This window comes from Thermobia domestica, chromosome 10 (genome assembly GCF_964235325.1).
Source record: "Thermobia domestica chromosome 10, izTheDome1.hap1.1, whole genome shotgun sequence".
NCBI classification, from domain to species: Eukaryota; Metazoa; Arthropoda; class Insecta; order Zygentoma; family Lepismatidae; genus Thermobia; species Thermobia domestica.
Genome location: NC_137463.1, coordinates 60482723 through 60499543, shown reverse-complemented (window position 1 = coordinate 60499543; position 16821 = coordinate 60482723). Strand labels below are relative to the sequence as shown.

At 34.5% G+C, this 16821-nt stretch overlaps 1 protein-coding gene across 1 annotated transcript; it reads right to left on the bottom strand.

The window, feature by feature from the left end:
- Positions 1-409: 409 nt before the first annotated feature.
- On the bottom strand, positions 410-8884 carry LOC145661479 (uncharacterized). The gene is made up of 3 exons (XM_081726793.1): positions 8849-8884; positions 2791-2892; positions 410-931 (listed from the first exon to the last, which is right to left on the bottom strand). The coding sequence occupies exons 1-3, from the start codon at positions 8882-8884 to the stop codon at positions 587-589; spliced, it is 483 nt and encodes a 160-aa protein (XP_081582919.1). The 3' UTR covers positions 410-586.
- Positions 8885-16821: the final 7937 nt, after the last annotated feature.

The window sequence follows — 16821 nt, the reverse complement described above, 5'->3', positions numbered from 1 at the left end:
AGGAGTGTGGCGGTGAAAGCTCTCTCTCACCAAATTTTTGAAGTACATCCGAATATAATGTCAATGCAAAAGAATTTTCTTACTCAAAACCCCGATCGCTCCGCCCCTGACTTGAGCATATGCGTGAAGTGGTTTATTACGAACAAGACAGAAAGAACTGTGATAGATTGATACAGAACTGTGATAGATTGATACAGAACTGTGATAGATTGATTACAAGTAGTCCGGTTAGAAACACTGCTGCTTGCATTTTAGTTCCAAAACCGGCCGCCCGCACTCGTTCGCTGGTTGTGTTATACCTATTGAAAGCGAGCATTGTCCTTGGTATTGAGAATTATATTGCACACCGCAGGCATTAAAAAAAAAAATTGTTCGAATTATAAAAGAAAAATTTGTAATCAGCTTTTTGTATAAATATATTTTATTTTTATTTTTATATTACATAAGCGATCCGTTTGATAGCGATGCCTATCAAGGGTTTGCATTATCAAAAACATTATTTTAATAAAATATATATTTTCTTTAACAAATCAGTATTATTTTTCATTAATAATGTTGACTGGTCTGCAGCTTACACAATTACTTGCTATCGCTTCTTATCGTTGTAATTAATAACAGTTTGTGTGGGATTTGCAACGGACGTTGCCTGAGCCTGTGATTGTACTTCAAGCTGAAGTGCTGCTGGTGGAAGAATTCCTGGAAGAGCCGCTGGAAGTGCTGCTGGAAGAGCACCAGAAAGTGGAAGAAGTTTGAGAATTGGAGCCAGAATTCTCAACAAGAGAATGATTTGAAGAGCACAAGGAGTAGGTCCTGTTATGAGAGACTGTTGTATGACGGGTAAGAGAACAGGTAAGAGTAAGGGTAAGAGGGGTAAAAGATGAGGATTAGCACTCAGTAGACCTTGCAGTAACACCAATACTGTCGGGTTAATCTAGAATAGGGAGAAAAAAAACATTAGCAAATATGTGAATGACATTTTATTAATATAATATTATGGACAAGAATTTTGATTCATTATTTAAATGAAATTTATCAACGAAAATTAAGTAACTTACATTCTACATAAACATTTCTACCCCAAATTAGATTATTATGGACTTCATCACGTTTTGGATTTCTATACCCCCAAGTTTCTTACACTACTCACTTCACAGTGTCTGGGTGAATTCCTCACCAGAGCTCAAACTAGTCTAGAAATAATGAATAAATCTCACCCTCAACGGGAATTGCATCTAAGAAACATCAATAAATAATAAGAACTTAAAAATTTTAACACATTTCATTACACCTGGTAAGTTGCAAGTAAACTAAGAAGAAAGAAAAGACTCTTTGACTTAAATGTATCTGCTTTTTAGGGTCATTGTAATTCATATAATACACTCCGATATCTTGGTTTTTTGGTAACTGGCTTTCTCTTAAGGCTTAAGGCTGATTAGAGGGAATATCCGCATATCCTACATCCAACCTTCGTTTCACGTCGATGTCACCAACTTTTGCAAGAACTCTGTCGATAGAACTCTTGTTTAAATTAGTTGTAATGTTAAATGACAATAATTGTTATAAATAAATAAAATTAAATTTGACTGAAATTTTTATGAATGTTCTGGGCAGAAATTTGGAGTGTACTTTTGAATAATGAACATTTATGTGTAGAGTAATATAAAAATAATTATTTTTGGATAAACGTTTGGATAAACTAGCTACTGTATTGTTAAAATAAACGTTTCCATACAGCAGCTACTTTGAGGATAAATGTTTCCATGAACCAGGTACTTTGAGGTTAAACATTCCCATAAACCAACATTTTTGAGATGTAATAAGTCTTTCGTTTAAAAAAAAAAAAAACTAAATTTTGTGCTTACATTGTTTCATAAACGAAACTGAGGTTGAACTTTTACATAATTAGAAAGACCTTAATAATTAACTATGGAATACAATATAAAGTGTCCATCTTTTAATGTGTCATTTGATATGACAATGCATAGCTAAAGTTACCATACTCTATTTCTGTTATTGCAGAACTGGGACACTTATTTAGGAGGTTTACTTTTTCACTCGTTCCATAGGTAGAAAGTATCTAACAAAAATATATATTGGACCGATTACAAGAAATCAACCGCGTTTACCTTTAATCACCGCTCTAGGTTTGTGAACGGGCTTCACCAGAGAGCTCCGGTTCCAACAAACAAAAGGTATGGCTTTATTGATAATCACCTATAGAGACTTTGTGATTAACGGCGGTCACTGGTAAAAGCTGGTAACGGAAATTTAATTTTCAATGTTCACCAAACATTCAGCAAATCAAAGCTGTTATGACTGGTAATTGCGATTGATTTCCGGTATTCACATTTCCGACTTTCACAGTAATATATTCTGTTGCATGTTACGATGGTTAGGAAAGTAACACACATATTAGGTCGAAAAATTATAAATGAACTATGTATTGTGACTCTGCGTGCTCTAGCAATACTGATGTGTACTATAAGATAATGATGGGAATATACTTGTTAATTTAAAGGTAAATAATACTAAAAGTAATTTTTAGGATACTGCAATGAGGATAGACACTCAAAACAGACGAAATGGAAACTATCATAATATACAAACAAAAATCTTTCAATCCTGACTATCCCGGACTATTGATGACCTTCTGATGTTTTGGCCGGATGAAGTTGATAGAGGTTGAGAAGACATTTGAGGTGCAATTACGATTCTTGTTAATGAGTACAAATACTTATCTAGTAGACTGGTTGTTTTCAAAGATTATTTTAAGAAGTTCTTAATACTTACCGCTCCTAATCCTCCTAAGCCGCCTAATGCTCCGAGTCCTCCTAAACCTCCTAATCCTCCTAATCCAAGTCCAGCAAGCGGAAGTGCATGGCTGGTACGGAACTTTGGTACATAAGAGAAAGAAGTTTATTATTACTTACAAATACTTTCAACAGATAATACTAAGGACCATTTCTGCAATTTTTCTGATAAATTCTAGGCAAGTTTAAATGCAATACGATTAACAGTTACTTACAGTTGCTTAATAGTAATTAGTTAGCCTACAAGACTTCCGATACTTATGCATGGCATAGTTTGAAAGTCTAAAAATTGAATTAAAAAGTTATCTAAAAACATTAGATTACATCACATTTTAGGTAACATATAAACTGGGTTGGTTCATTTTAAAATGTATGCAATTGACTTTAAAATTTGAACAAAATTTCAGATTTTCATGAATTTTCATAACATACTAAGAAATAAAAATAAACTAAAAATAATATTTTTAAAAAGCGTGAAACAAATAGTAACTTTTTTTCGGAAACATAATTATATTATTTTTAGCATTTTATAACTATTTCATTTATTTTTCCTGTCAGTTTCTTTTTTTTTAAAAAAAAAAAAAACAGAAATCACATTTGTTAAAATTTCTTTTAGTAACAGTCTAAATAAGAGGACAACACGGGCAGTTCTCAAGGACCATCAAAGACTTCGCAACCACAGTTTTAGGAGCTTTAATTTACCCAATATGTGTTCTAAAATATTGTTAGGTCTAAAAGTTATCCAGTTTATCGGAAATTCTGCTGCATTAAACTTTACTAAACATCAACTTTTGGAATACATACTGTCAATTTCAGTAGAAAGTAAAGATATATAAAGGCTACGCTCTCTTGATCCATGGATAGTACTATCATATTTCGAGAATAAAAACAATAAAATATTGACACCCTAAGCAAATTTACATAGTTATACACTTGCTTGTTGCTGTAATATCCTTCGTGACAGGGAAACAGACTGTGAAAATCCAGGCTGTGTGGAAGCCCTACCCATGAATGATGGGTAAGACTTCACACTTGTATTACCTCGACACTCATGAAAGTAAGAAGATCAGCAGTGGTGTGTGTCCATAAAATGAGACGAGAAATAAGATTTTCTCGTCTCATAAATATTGTAGAAGTCTTGTCTCGTCTTGATCTCGGTGAATTATCTCTTGTTCCGTGTGGATTCTCGAAAAGGTTTTCTCGTCTAGTCTAGAATTTTTTTTATCAGTAAACTTATGTCAAAAACTAGTTATTCAGGACTATTCTGTGTAATAATTTGCAAAAGTTTTAAACATTGATACTTTTCATTGTGTTGGTACAATCACTTTATCGATTTACAGTTTTTATGAATAATAAACACTTTTGACCAGACTATATGCACTTATTTATTTTTAAAAAAAAAGTAAATTACAGTGTAACGATTTCGACAACTTAAAGTTGTCTTCATCAGACACTAACTCTCTGAATTGTCGAAACTGTTGCACTGTAATTTAGGTTTTTAATAAATAAGTGTATATACTCTGGTCAGAAGTGTTTATTATTCGTTTAGTGAGTTCCAGAGTCGTGATGGATAGAGTTACAGTTTTTATACTATAAATTATGTTAAACAGTAGAACTGTATTTGAGATCTAAGTACTTAGATGAACTAATGTTATCCACGAGACACATGAAATTTTTCGCCTCGGCTCGAAAATGAGAGGAGAATTGTCATATTTCTCATTACATCTCGAATTTGAAAAAGGTACTTCTTACCTCATGGGCAACATTACATCTTATTTATTATGACATTGTGTTTTTTTTATAGGAATTGTTTTCGCGTATCTCTTAGAATAAATGAAAATGAAATGAAATCTTTGAGTTTTACGTCCCACGGTTATGCCGGTTAGGCTAAAGGAGACGGTGATGATGAGTAATGAATGAAATGGTGGAATGAAGAAAGTGGGAGGACCTCGAGAAAACCCACGCACACGGTGTTTGTCCACCACAAAGTTCACTTGGTGGGGGCTGGGATCGAACCCGGGACCCCTAGCACCAGAGGTGAACGCTCTACCACTGAGCCACCGCGGCCCCCTCTTAGAATAAATGAACAATGTAAGAAGAATGATTTTAAAAAATCCATTAATTTAAGAAAAAAGTCTGTATGTGAACATTTCTAAGTTCGCAAATTTAGACAATAAAGACACAAAATTATTCTTGTCATAAGATAAATACATTTAACGTGAACAATGATAGTACTACTAGCCCTGACATACTTATATAGACTTTAAAAAGTAATTGGAAATATCATTAAAAAATAAGAACTTACTCAGCAGCTAGGGTTACAAAATCAGCAATCTTCTATGACAGAAATTAGCAAATACTTAGTTACACTTTTTCATATGTGTGAGAAAAGGAGAGTTAAGTATATTTGTTGTGTTTTGCGTCCGTATGCAACTCCAAGGTTATGAAGGTCGGGTCCTACAATCAACATGGACTCCCACCTAAAATTTGGGCTTAAATCTGGTGCACTTAGTGGGTGCATAGACTATTATGGAATATCTTCCCTCATACTTCTAATCCTTCCCCATCTGAAGGGGGCACGGTAGCTCAAGGGATAGAGCGCTTATCTCTGGTGTGTGGGGTCTTTGGTTCCATCTTCGTCCCAGTAAGTTTGTGGTGGACAACATCGTCTCTATAGGTTTTTATCAGGGTACTCCCGTTTCCTCCCACATCCTAATTCTACCAATTATTCCATCATCATTCATTTGCCTTAATTATCGTCTCGCTTTGCCTAAAGGGCATAATCATGGGACGTTAAACTGAAAGACGTCAAAGGCTTCTTCTCTATCATAATATTTCGCCTACACTGGATTACAGGACCACGCCATTAGAATCAAGAAGGAAGAGATCAAGAGAAAAGTAGTTTATTTAGATATATGAACTTCTAATTTAACTGTAAAATTTCCCACATTTCAGATTTAATCAAATCAAATATGAAAGAATTAAACAGAGGCTCTGTAATGCTTATATCTAGGTCCAGTAAGCTAAAGAGTCATAAACGGAAGTATATAATTATAAAAAAAAGAAAAAAAAAGAAAGAAAAAGATTTTAAAAGAAAAACAAGAAGAGAAAAGCTGAAATGAAGATGCTGAAATGGAAAAGAGCGAAAAGAATCTGGAGAAAAGAATAGATACAATATTCTCCGTCCAACATGAGTCAACATGCCTGGGGATTGGACATTTTACAGTAAAGAGAGAGAAATATTCTACCACTATCCCACCAAATGATTCTCCTAATTAGATTAGTGAAATCTACAGCAGAAGCAAGAACATGAAATTTTCTTTCGTTCTGTTTTTATTTCTAGATAGTGTTGCATTTGAGCTTATAGAATAACTAAAGTTCCCTATGTTTACAAAGAAAAAAGATTTTTAAAAAAATAATATAAAAACACTTAAAAGAGGATTATTTGGTTAGTTAACTAGAGTTGAACGTCACTTTTCAGTACAGAAACTGCATTTCATACGAATTTATAGCTTAAAGTAGGATTCGAACCACATGAGCTCCCGCCGGGAATCAAATCTGAACTTTGGCGATGAAGACATACGCTAACCGTACAGTTAAGAGCGAAACTGTGCCTTCTGTCCCGGTAAATTCGTTGTTACCAGTTCTATTATCCTAAAGTACCTAACCCTTTATTTTTTCTTGAAGTTGTCCTAAACGACAGTTCCCGAAGTGAAGACTGTTAAAATAGCTTTCTCCCAGTCGAAAATGGTAGACTTATACACTATTTTATAAGAGTCGATAAGCAATCAAAGGAAAGTAGCAAGGAAATAAAAAGAAGGTTTTTCACACACTTTACTTCACCTTTTACTGCGCTATTAAAACTTCTGGAAGCAATCGTATAGGATACGATATTTTCTCCTCGAAGACAAGCAATTTGTTTCTGTAGCACAGCTACACCTCTACAATCTAAGTTTTGAGACAGTTGTTGGGCAGCAATCAGATTTTGACAAAATTATTTTAAAATTTTGATAATTCGTTGTATTAAACTTTAGTTATGAGATTTGAATCTACAACTAAACGTGAGATCACCAGAACCGAACCCAGGTCTGTCGCGACAAAGGCAATAACGCTAATCGTTTTGCCACAGAGAAGATCGTAAGCCTAATACGTACCAAAAATTTAAAAAAAAAAAAAAAATATTAAATTATAGATTTGAGTAACGTTTGATACCTGAGTACTGAGGAGTCCTAGAATACAGAAGAATACGAAGTATTTGTTTGCCATGGTACTTCTTTAGGCGAAAAGTAGATACCAGTTGGATATGAATATTCTGATACACTTGGAAAATAAACTGGTACTTTTATACTGAAGTTTCTTCATGATGTAATTTATTAATATCGTACATTGCATTCCAGCTCAATGATAACAAAATGTTTAAATAACTTATGAAATATTTTTTTTAATAAAAGGTACGTTAATGCACGTGTACAAGATATGGCGCGTGTACTTTATATTTGGTCAAGGGCTTTTTTTTTTTTTTTTGTCATTTAACTGGTGATTAACGATTATGCAACCAGTTGCACCTGTTACAAATATGAAATCCATACTTTTCTTTTCGACTCTCCCCTCTCTCCTTATTTTTCACACAGGGGGACACGGTGAATTAGTGGTAGATGGCTTATCTCTGGTGCGTGGGGTCCCTGGTTCTATCCCTGGTCATGTAAGTTTGTGGTGCCCAACATCGTGTTCGTGGGTTTTCTCGGGGAACTCCTGTTCGTAAGGGTTTAGTTTTGGCGCACCACTAGAAAGAATTGTTGAAAAATTATAAGTCTTTCAGTGATTTCCTTCTTATTGTCCCCTAAAAGGTTTCCGCTGGGCGACATGAAAATAGATAAAAAATTAATGGGGGCCAGAAGAAGTAATTGTTGAAAATTTACAATTATTTTACGATTTGGGTATAAATACGGCTTCCGGATGTGTGGCATAAAACTACAGTGCAAAAACACAAACCAACCTGTGCTAAGTGACCGCTAAAAACACGAATACTATCTAACCGAGTCAGGGCAGAGAGAAAATGGTGGACCCGCGGGATAGCACAGGATGCGTCTGAAAAGAGCAGGTGCGTCAGCGATGGTGGGTATGCGGATAAGCGAGGTGAGTGAAAACAAGTAGGTTTTGGCAATGATATGAATTTCAGTAGAATCTGTCACGCTTTCATATTAGTAACACTCCACCTCCAAACAAAATACAGGTTTTCTACACTGTGCAGAAATATACCGCCAGGTAGAAAATAGAATCTAGTAGAGTCATTGTCATATGTACTCTCTTGTTTTATCTGTCATAAAGCACTTGTAATGATTTTATATCAATATCCCTACACTTGTAAATCTAAAATACAGTGTCTGTCTCTTGCAGAAACTTGTTCCTTATAAACATGTCGTTTCATTCAAAGTATTGAATTTTTCCTGTAGATCTTCCAAAATGAGGTGCACCAAAACTACAGCAGCATCCTCCCGTTTCCTTTCACTTTCTCATTCTACCAATTTTTCTACCATTATTCACTTGCCTTAATAATCCATTTCCCTTAGCTTAACAGGCAAAATCAAGGGACGTTAAACTGTAAGATTTCATTTCATTTCATTTTTTCTATCTTTCTCACTCTCTCAAAAGTCATATTAGATACCCCCCCCCCCCAAAAAAAAAAAACTTGGTTCGGAAACGTCCTATATCTTCATGCTTACAAACTGTAGGATTAGTGTTATAAGAGTCGAAGAAAATCGGAATTTAAAAAAAGAAAAACAACTTTTCTAAGTTTTCCAAAGCCTTTAGAAACCGGATTTTAAAAAACCGAAAAAATGTTAATTTTTAATCTATTTATCAGTTCTTTGTTACACAATCGTTGCAAAACTAGATTTAAGTAGCAAATGTTAAACAGAATATCCCGTTCCTGTTGCATAGAGTTGCGTACCTACACTTATCTGAACGCTCATGTCCCTTCGAACATGTACTTAAAGCAAATCTTTATTTCTTTTCCACATTAAAATTATTTGACTAACCTTATGGTCTATGCTGCATCCATAAAACCTCCCCATTGACTTTAGCCCTTATTTACCGCATCCACTTTCTACGTGGTATACCTATTTCTATGAGATTCATCTTAATATTGTCCTCTCATCTGCGCCTGGTTGCTTTTTCCGATTGGATTACCAGTTAAAATCTTGAAGGAGTTCCTGCTTTCTTCCTTTCTGGCTACATAACCGTCCTGGTCTTAAAGACCCCCTTAAAAATGGTTCTAACAATGTTAGGTAAACGGTGCAAATTGTATAATTCCTCGCTACAGTACCGTGCAGTGGAACGGGTCCCGGGCGCCAAAATAAGGGGGCACAAATTTCGGGGGAAAAAAGAAAAGTTACATATAAAATAGAAGGAAAAAGCATTTTAAAAGGTGCTCAAAATCAAGGAAAATCACGGTTTATTTTAGAAAACTTTCTTACGCTTCTCGCCAACCATGGTGACGCTTCGTGGCTGGTCTGTCGACCTCACTCATATGTACGGAGTTGCACCGTTGTATACTCTCGCCCCGGGCGCTGATTTTCCACGGTTCGGCACTGTCTCGCTATGAATTATTTAACTAGTACATTTTGGAGTTTATTGCTTTTCCTAATACACTATTAGTTGCATAATATCTATAATTTAGAATGTATTATCATAATTAATGTGTTTTTGTATACATTATAGACAAACGAATGGTCTGTAGTAGGACGCAAAAATCATTGGGAAGTTAGTAACATTTTGCTAATATTATTAGCCCTATACTCGTTGAGTGTCCAGCAAATAGAATTAGGAATACTTAACGTTAGAAATGCAGTCTTGTTTCTGAAAATAAATCACAGCCACCCAACTTTCCATAAAAAAGCCATTCATTTTAATCCTTTTTTTTATTATTCAATCAAGAATTATAGAGTAATACGATACGGTTTCTCAGAATTCAGCCTTTGAAAGATAAATGTATGGCCGGGTTGTTTTTAAGATAATACCTAGAATTCTTTGCAATTATCCGAAAACCATGTAGATTCATAAGTACCACCCACCCCCTTCTATTTGGTAGGACTGGGTCAATGCCGACATTTCTGTTATATCTTGGTACGTTTCTACGTGTATTAAAAGTAATGGGTTGCTTTGATTGGGTTAGAATTTAGCGCAACTTTCAGTACAGAAACTTAACGTGGGATTCGAAATACGTGAACTTTCGCCGGAATCGAACCGCGCGCCAAGAAATGAGCGTAAGTACAGAAAGTAATTTACGTGGCAACCTTACAATTTCGGATAATAACCATCGGTTGATTATTTTCTGCCTTGCATGGACAAACCCATTAAATTACGTGTGAAACTCTCTCCAAATAGAAGTTGTACGATGGTTTATTTCATATTCACCAGAGAGTCAAAAGAGAATGTTTTTCTCCCCAGGCAAACATTTCACCCATTTCAAATATAACACTGTGTAAAAATAAATAAACAAATAAGTTTTTTATATATCTGAAGAAGTTTTCACTCCTTTTGTAAAAAGGTTGCTTCGAACTCTAATATCGTCCTTCTTTTAACAATGTGTGTATAAGTAAGAGTTCATGTATAGTGCACAGATACTGTAGTTTCTTTTAGCCTTTCATTTAAGGGTATTTTAATAACTATTAGTTTTCCGATTACGGGAAAAAAATCGCCCTTCTTAAATTTTAGCTTATCTTTGTTATAAATTTACATTGCGTTTTACTCTTATCGTTTATCACATATGTTCCATGTACTTTGCATTAGTTCCTGTTCTCAATAGCATTAGTGAAATTTTAGTGATAATTTGATTAAATACAAATCCCAAACTTGGTCTATAAAAGGTGAAATCAAAAGTTCGCACACAGACACACACACACACACAAAAAAAAAAAAAATCTTGCAAAACAATGATCTACCTCAATGCCAAGTTTGGTTCAGATTTTTTTTTTTTTTTTTATAGCGTACAACAGTGCTCAAAAAATTTTCTTTTGACCTAGGCGTCAGGCCTGAAAACCAATTAGGCAGCATAATGATGAAAGTCCAATTTGATATATATTTTGGCCTCAACTTAGTTTAAATTAGCAGACTGATATTTTCAGACGTTGTTGTGATCTGGCGCCGGGGATTCCTCGAGCCCTGGCATACGATATAAATATTGTTCTTCAGAAAGACTTTTAAAACGAGAAATCAAAAGGACTTGAAGGGTTACTACAATCAATTATAACTCAAAAAGTTCTAAATTACACAATATTCGTGGTAAATAACTTAGTGTGGTAAATGATATACTTCGATTTAGGATGAGCAATCCGTACATTCATAATAATCTTCACGACTAGTCCAAATTATGTGTAAAATAATTAGCAGAATGCCAGTTGTTCGCATGGAGAAGTGTAAGGTTTATGGAAAATAGGATAAGTTTGGGTGAATCCGGGCAGTCCTGATGTTTCTTTCTTTTACTACTACCCCGCTAAACGAAAATATCTAATACTTCATCGTGTTATTTAATGGTATGTTGGTATGCATGTACTACTGAAATGGTTTTCCTGGAATGGCATGTTAAGAAATAAAAAAATAATTTTCTGAAAGTTGACAAAATCTTTGATTTGCAAATTTGGAAGGGTGAGTCCGGACAGTAGGTTGGCAATTCCGAACACTGAATTTTGAAGGAAGATATACATGATAGGTATATTTTAGTTTACTATCTTGCTACACTAACATTCTAACATGATAAGTACAGAATATAAATACAAATACATGATAAATACATACAAATTACTAACATAGCAATTTCTATATTAATTACCGTTGAAATTGTAAGTTAAATGTAGAGTAGTGTAACTACCACTATAGCGTTTAATCATTAAACATAGTAATTACATTTGTTTTCGTTATAACTACATTGTACTACTATTTTTTGCTAGTAACAGCTAAATTATTAGTAAAATGTATATGTGTGCACTGAGACTAGCATTTATTTTTATTTTTTTTCTTTATTGCGTTAATGACGCCTGCCAGTTCCGTGAAGCACTAATCATAATTCAGACACATTATCCATAGATAAAATACAGTTCCTTACCACCGCCAACACTTGTTTCATAAAACCAGGCCTTACACACAGTACAGGACACAAAGGAACCGTATTTGCTTGATGATGGTGCATAATAGTTCTTCCCACAAAATCCACAGTTGTTTTCATTCATACCTTCGATTATGTTTGAGGAGACAGATTGAAACAAACTGCAATTCGTGATACTTAATCATTTAGCAACGCCGGACCTTTGGGATATGGGATTGGAAGAAGCAACAGCAGGAAAAAGATAAGAACTGTTTAACTGAGGACTTTGAAGGCGATTGGGACGTGTTTGGGGATAAGTCTGATGACACAAGAGAGAAATTGTTTCCAGCCACTGGCGGATCATGTTCATTCGACAAAGAAATTCATGTTCCCGAACTTGTTGCGGATCAAATGGGAATATAGCAAATGATGTAGCCATTCAGTAGTGTAGAATTTATGAGCACCTTATGATTAGTATTTTGTAATTTAGTTGTGTTTGTAGATACTAAGATAATTTTATAGCTTTTTCTGGTGATTCCTCGGAGTCCATTTATGGCAAAAATGAATAGACGCTAGATGTAAGCAATAGACCTCAGGTACTATTTCATACTCATAAACGTGAAAAGCGAGAGAGGAGAGAGTGCTCTGAATCCTCTTATTTCATTAATCACATAGTCCGGATTCAGCTTAACGTAATAAACGTGTCCGAATTCACCCTTCCTTAAACGTCCGGATTCGCCCGTTTTGAGCACTGTAAACTTGTGCACGCATTGAGCAGGCACTCGCAAAGTAATAGTGTTCCAATATACAACGAGTAAAGTAGGGTCTTCGCTTTGATACATATCTTACTTAACCATATAACCACTTCTGTATAAAACCTTAACATATTCTCCACTAAAAAGTTACATCAGGTCAAAAAACGTGCATGAACTTTCTTGTTTCTTCTTCTTTCCCCCACCGTCGAAACTACGTAAAACACTCTTTGCACTTAATACCCAGCATTGAACTGTAGGAAGGTACGGTGCTTCAAATAGGCATCACAACAAGTCTCCACATTACACATGCGAAGAACAGTATTATTGTGAGCTTAGGGTGTCCGGATTCAGCGACTGTCCGGAATCACCCAAATTTACTATGTTTGAAAGATACACATAAATTATTTGTAGTTTGAGAATAGTTCTTGACGCAAGTCCAATTTCTTGGAGTTACATAAACGCTTACCACGTTTTCTCTCTCGTAGGAGGCATATACCGTAAACTTCATCTTATCGGCAGACTAGGACACATAGGAAATATTTATGACAAAAGGAGTTCCATATATATATTGTACTTTTCGAATTTTCAAATTGGCAAAATATATGTCGATAGAATTTTTATATTTACAATACTTATTAGCCATATTTCAACGAAATTTGGCAGATAATATTCTAGAAAATGTATTGTCGTATTTTGTAAAGTACCTTTCGCCTAGATACGTGAAGATAGAGCTCCAACAGCAGCCCTTACGTTATAAACGTAATATTTTTTCAACATAATTTCGCAAAATTTTCCCGAATGTTTCCGAATTTCTGGATCCTGCCACTCGCCATTCGAAAGCTTGCGACGTTCTGAAAAGAATAACGTACGAACAATGTCTTTATGATTATTGAGATACAAGCAGGAGATTCATAAGTGGTCATTGAAATATACAATGGTATGCAAATCTTAAAAGTAAGTTTCTTATACTGTAAACATGTAATTAAAAGATAGTCTACTTCAGCAATAAATAAATACATACAGTAAAGATAAATTTTCATTTGAAAGATAAATATAACATTCCAAAAGAGTGAAATTCCAAATTTCCAATAATGGTCCTTTTTTCTGGAAATGAAGGTGCTGGTACGTCGATTTTCACATTCTGATTTTAAAAGAGGTTTGGCTTATTACCGAAAAACTTAAAGAATCTCTGACCACATCTCCTCAATATGGAGAAATCTATGAGTATGTTGGGGCTTCCTTACCGATTTACTGAATATACACTTTAGCATCATTAGCAACATTCTATAAAGCACTAATAGCGCCCAAGATAGAATACTGCTCTCCCTACATATCTCTCGAGACTTGATTCTGTTCTTAATTTCTTTATAGCAATAATACACTTTCGTGTTCCCGCATTTCGAATTTTACCTAAGAAGGAACTATTGCTACATCTTAATTTCCAGACTCCGGAAGTACGCAGAAATAACTCTGATCTGAAATTTCTTCATAGATAATTAATGGGAACTTAAGATCTGAAATTCTACATCAGGAACTATCCTTACGTGTGCCTTCCCGCAAAACGCGGAATACATATCTGTTCCATCTTGCCTGCTCTAGGTTGGCAATTATACAGAGGTCTTTTTTTTTTTTCATAGAATACCAAACTTTTTATAATAATCTAGCAACTGATGTGGACATTTTTTCGAGTTAGCCCTACTCGGTGTTTGACAGATCAATTAAACGCATACTGGCCAAATAATGTTACTTTCGCACTCTTTGTTGACATTATTGGTGCTTTTTGTTGGTATTTTTATCTCTTTTTTCCCTGCTTATTAACATTTTACTGTGTAAAATAGCAAACTGATACTGTATCTGAAAATTTGTTCAATAAAATTAAATAAATAAATAAATAAACTTTTTAAATCAGCCCATGTGTCCATCTGGGAGTTACAAAATCTTCGGATCACCATCAATTTTGTAGAGAGCCAAAAATTAGGATTCGAGTTCTTTGATGGAAGAGATCCCAAGATACAAACAATCAAGAATCTGTATCCCATGCATTCCTATTAGAGTACTCTAATTATGCTTGCCATCCTTACATATTAGACTACCCGCAGTGCTATTAAGATTGGCGGGTTAGTATAATGTTCAGGATACAAAAATATTAATCTCGACATGAAATACAAAGATAAAATTAAATTAAATGACGTTTTGTTCGACAAGTCTAAAGACAGTGGCACAAATACATCTTCAACATCGGGGGGCCGGATAAGACCGTTCCCATAATCTTTTCTTTTCTTTTTTTTCTTTTTTCTTTTTTTTTTTTTAAGAAATCATCAAAATGAAGTTGAAAAACAATACTGTGGAGGATCAGAGGAGCAGAGTTGTTTTCAACATTGGGAAGCGGCCAGATTTGGTAGGACATCAATTTCATCTCAGTTTTCTTTTTGGCAATCAGACAGAACTTCTCCAGAGAAAACACATTTCAAGTCGGTTTATTGGGGGGGACAGTCCACTCCAGTTCCAAGATTGGAGGGGACATGTCCCCCTTATCCCCCCAGGATTTGCGTCAGTACTAAAGACTTAAATATTTTCTACTTTCAGATATTCAGTCATTTTACTAAATTATTTGGGTGGAGATCGGAGGATCAGTGAAAGTGTCAAAATTCGAATATCAGTTTTTACGTTACTGTGACAAACCAAGTTGGACGTGGTTATAACGTGTTACTTGCTTTAAACGAAAGTACAGTACATAAAGGAAGAGAGGTAGTACTGATTAATATTTTCAGATGATTGCTTGGACAATGAGTCAATACCGCAACCTAGATGGGTCTGTCACAAAGAGCTTCGAATATCAAATTTTTGCTTAATACAATGCAATACCAAAGGTAAAGTTTTATAAACATAATATTTTACAAATTAATTGTGTGTATTAGAAATAAAGCACACATGTGGTATCATACATACTGTAGAGTAAAATGTGCATGAATTAATATCCTTTCCAGGCAAAGAATAAGTTAATTTATGTTTGAAGAACCATAAGCTAATTTGTGGTTGATGAATCTATGTTCCATAGTTACAGTACTTCATATACCTACATTTGTAATAAGAATACCTCGAAACAACACGGATAGATTATATTGCAAACGTCTGTTTTAAGTTGCTGAATTTAAGAAAAGGAAATACATGTCTCTTTGTTTCACTTTCAGCGTCTCCAATGAAGACAATTACATTTCTCATTTAATAAGAAAATAAAAAAAATGAGTCTAATTTATTGGTGCAAATCATTAATCTTCTTATGAAACCTGTAGGCATGTTAATGCTCTTTTCTAAATAATCACTTCGCTGTGCCTAATAAATTTACCTTGGTGGAAGTGCATTTTAGAACACAATGCATATATCGTTCCATTCGAGTCAAATTCGCACCAGTTTGTAGCAAACATGCTGTTCTTTTTAGTTTGATAGTACAAACACACCATTCATTGTAGAAATAATGAGTTGAGTTGAATTTGAGTTTAACGTCCTGTTCAGCAGCGAGGCTATATGAGACGTGGACCTACTGATTAACGTGGAATTCGAACCACATGAGCTCCCGCCGGGAATCCGAACCCGGACCTCCCATGCCAAAGGAACATATGCTAACCGCTTAACCATGGAGGAGCTCTTGTAGAAAGAATGATATAAACAGTTTAAAAGTCGTAGCAGTGTAATTATATATAATTAATTAATATTTCTTTTATTAATTCGATTATGTAGGGGAGAGGAGGCTAAAAGTGACAAGTATTAGCTGTCACAATCCCCACTGCGAGACCTACGCTACTGATTAAAGTCGTACTTCTGGCCAATTTGTTGCGAACTTCTTCTGTCGCGAACAGAAATTTTAGCGGTTCTGAATTACTTGTTCTCCTGTCTTATAGACAATAATAGACTCATAATTATATTGGTAGATTCTTCAAACTAGAACAATGTCTCGTAGCTGATGTATATATATGTATATATATATATATATATATATATATATATATATATATATATATATATATATATATATATATATATATATATATATATATTTCGTCACAGTATTTAATTCTGTCCCATATTTTATTCTTTGGATAGTATTTTCGTTTCTTCTTAGAACTAAATTTAAAAAATAGAAAAAGAAAAAGGCAAAGAAAGAAAGAAAATAAAA

What these genes read in the sequence shown, in the direction of transcription:
- LOC145661479 (XM_081726793.1), bottom strand. Translation starts at nt 8,884, where the DNA reads ATGGGGAGGTTTTATGGATGCAGCATAGACCATAAG. An exon ending in GATGCAGCATAGACCATAAG is followed by an intron (nt 2,893 to 8,848) that starts GTTAGTCAAATA and finishes TATGTACCAAAG; the next exon opens with TTCCGTACCAGCCATGCACT. An exon ending in GCTTAGGAGGATTAGGAGCG is followed by an intron (nt 932 to 2,790) that starts GTAAGTATTAAG and finishes TCCCTATTCTAG; the next exon opens with ATTAACCCGACAGTATTGGT.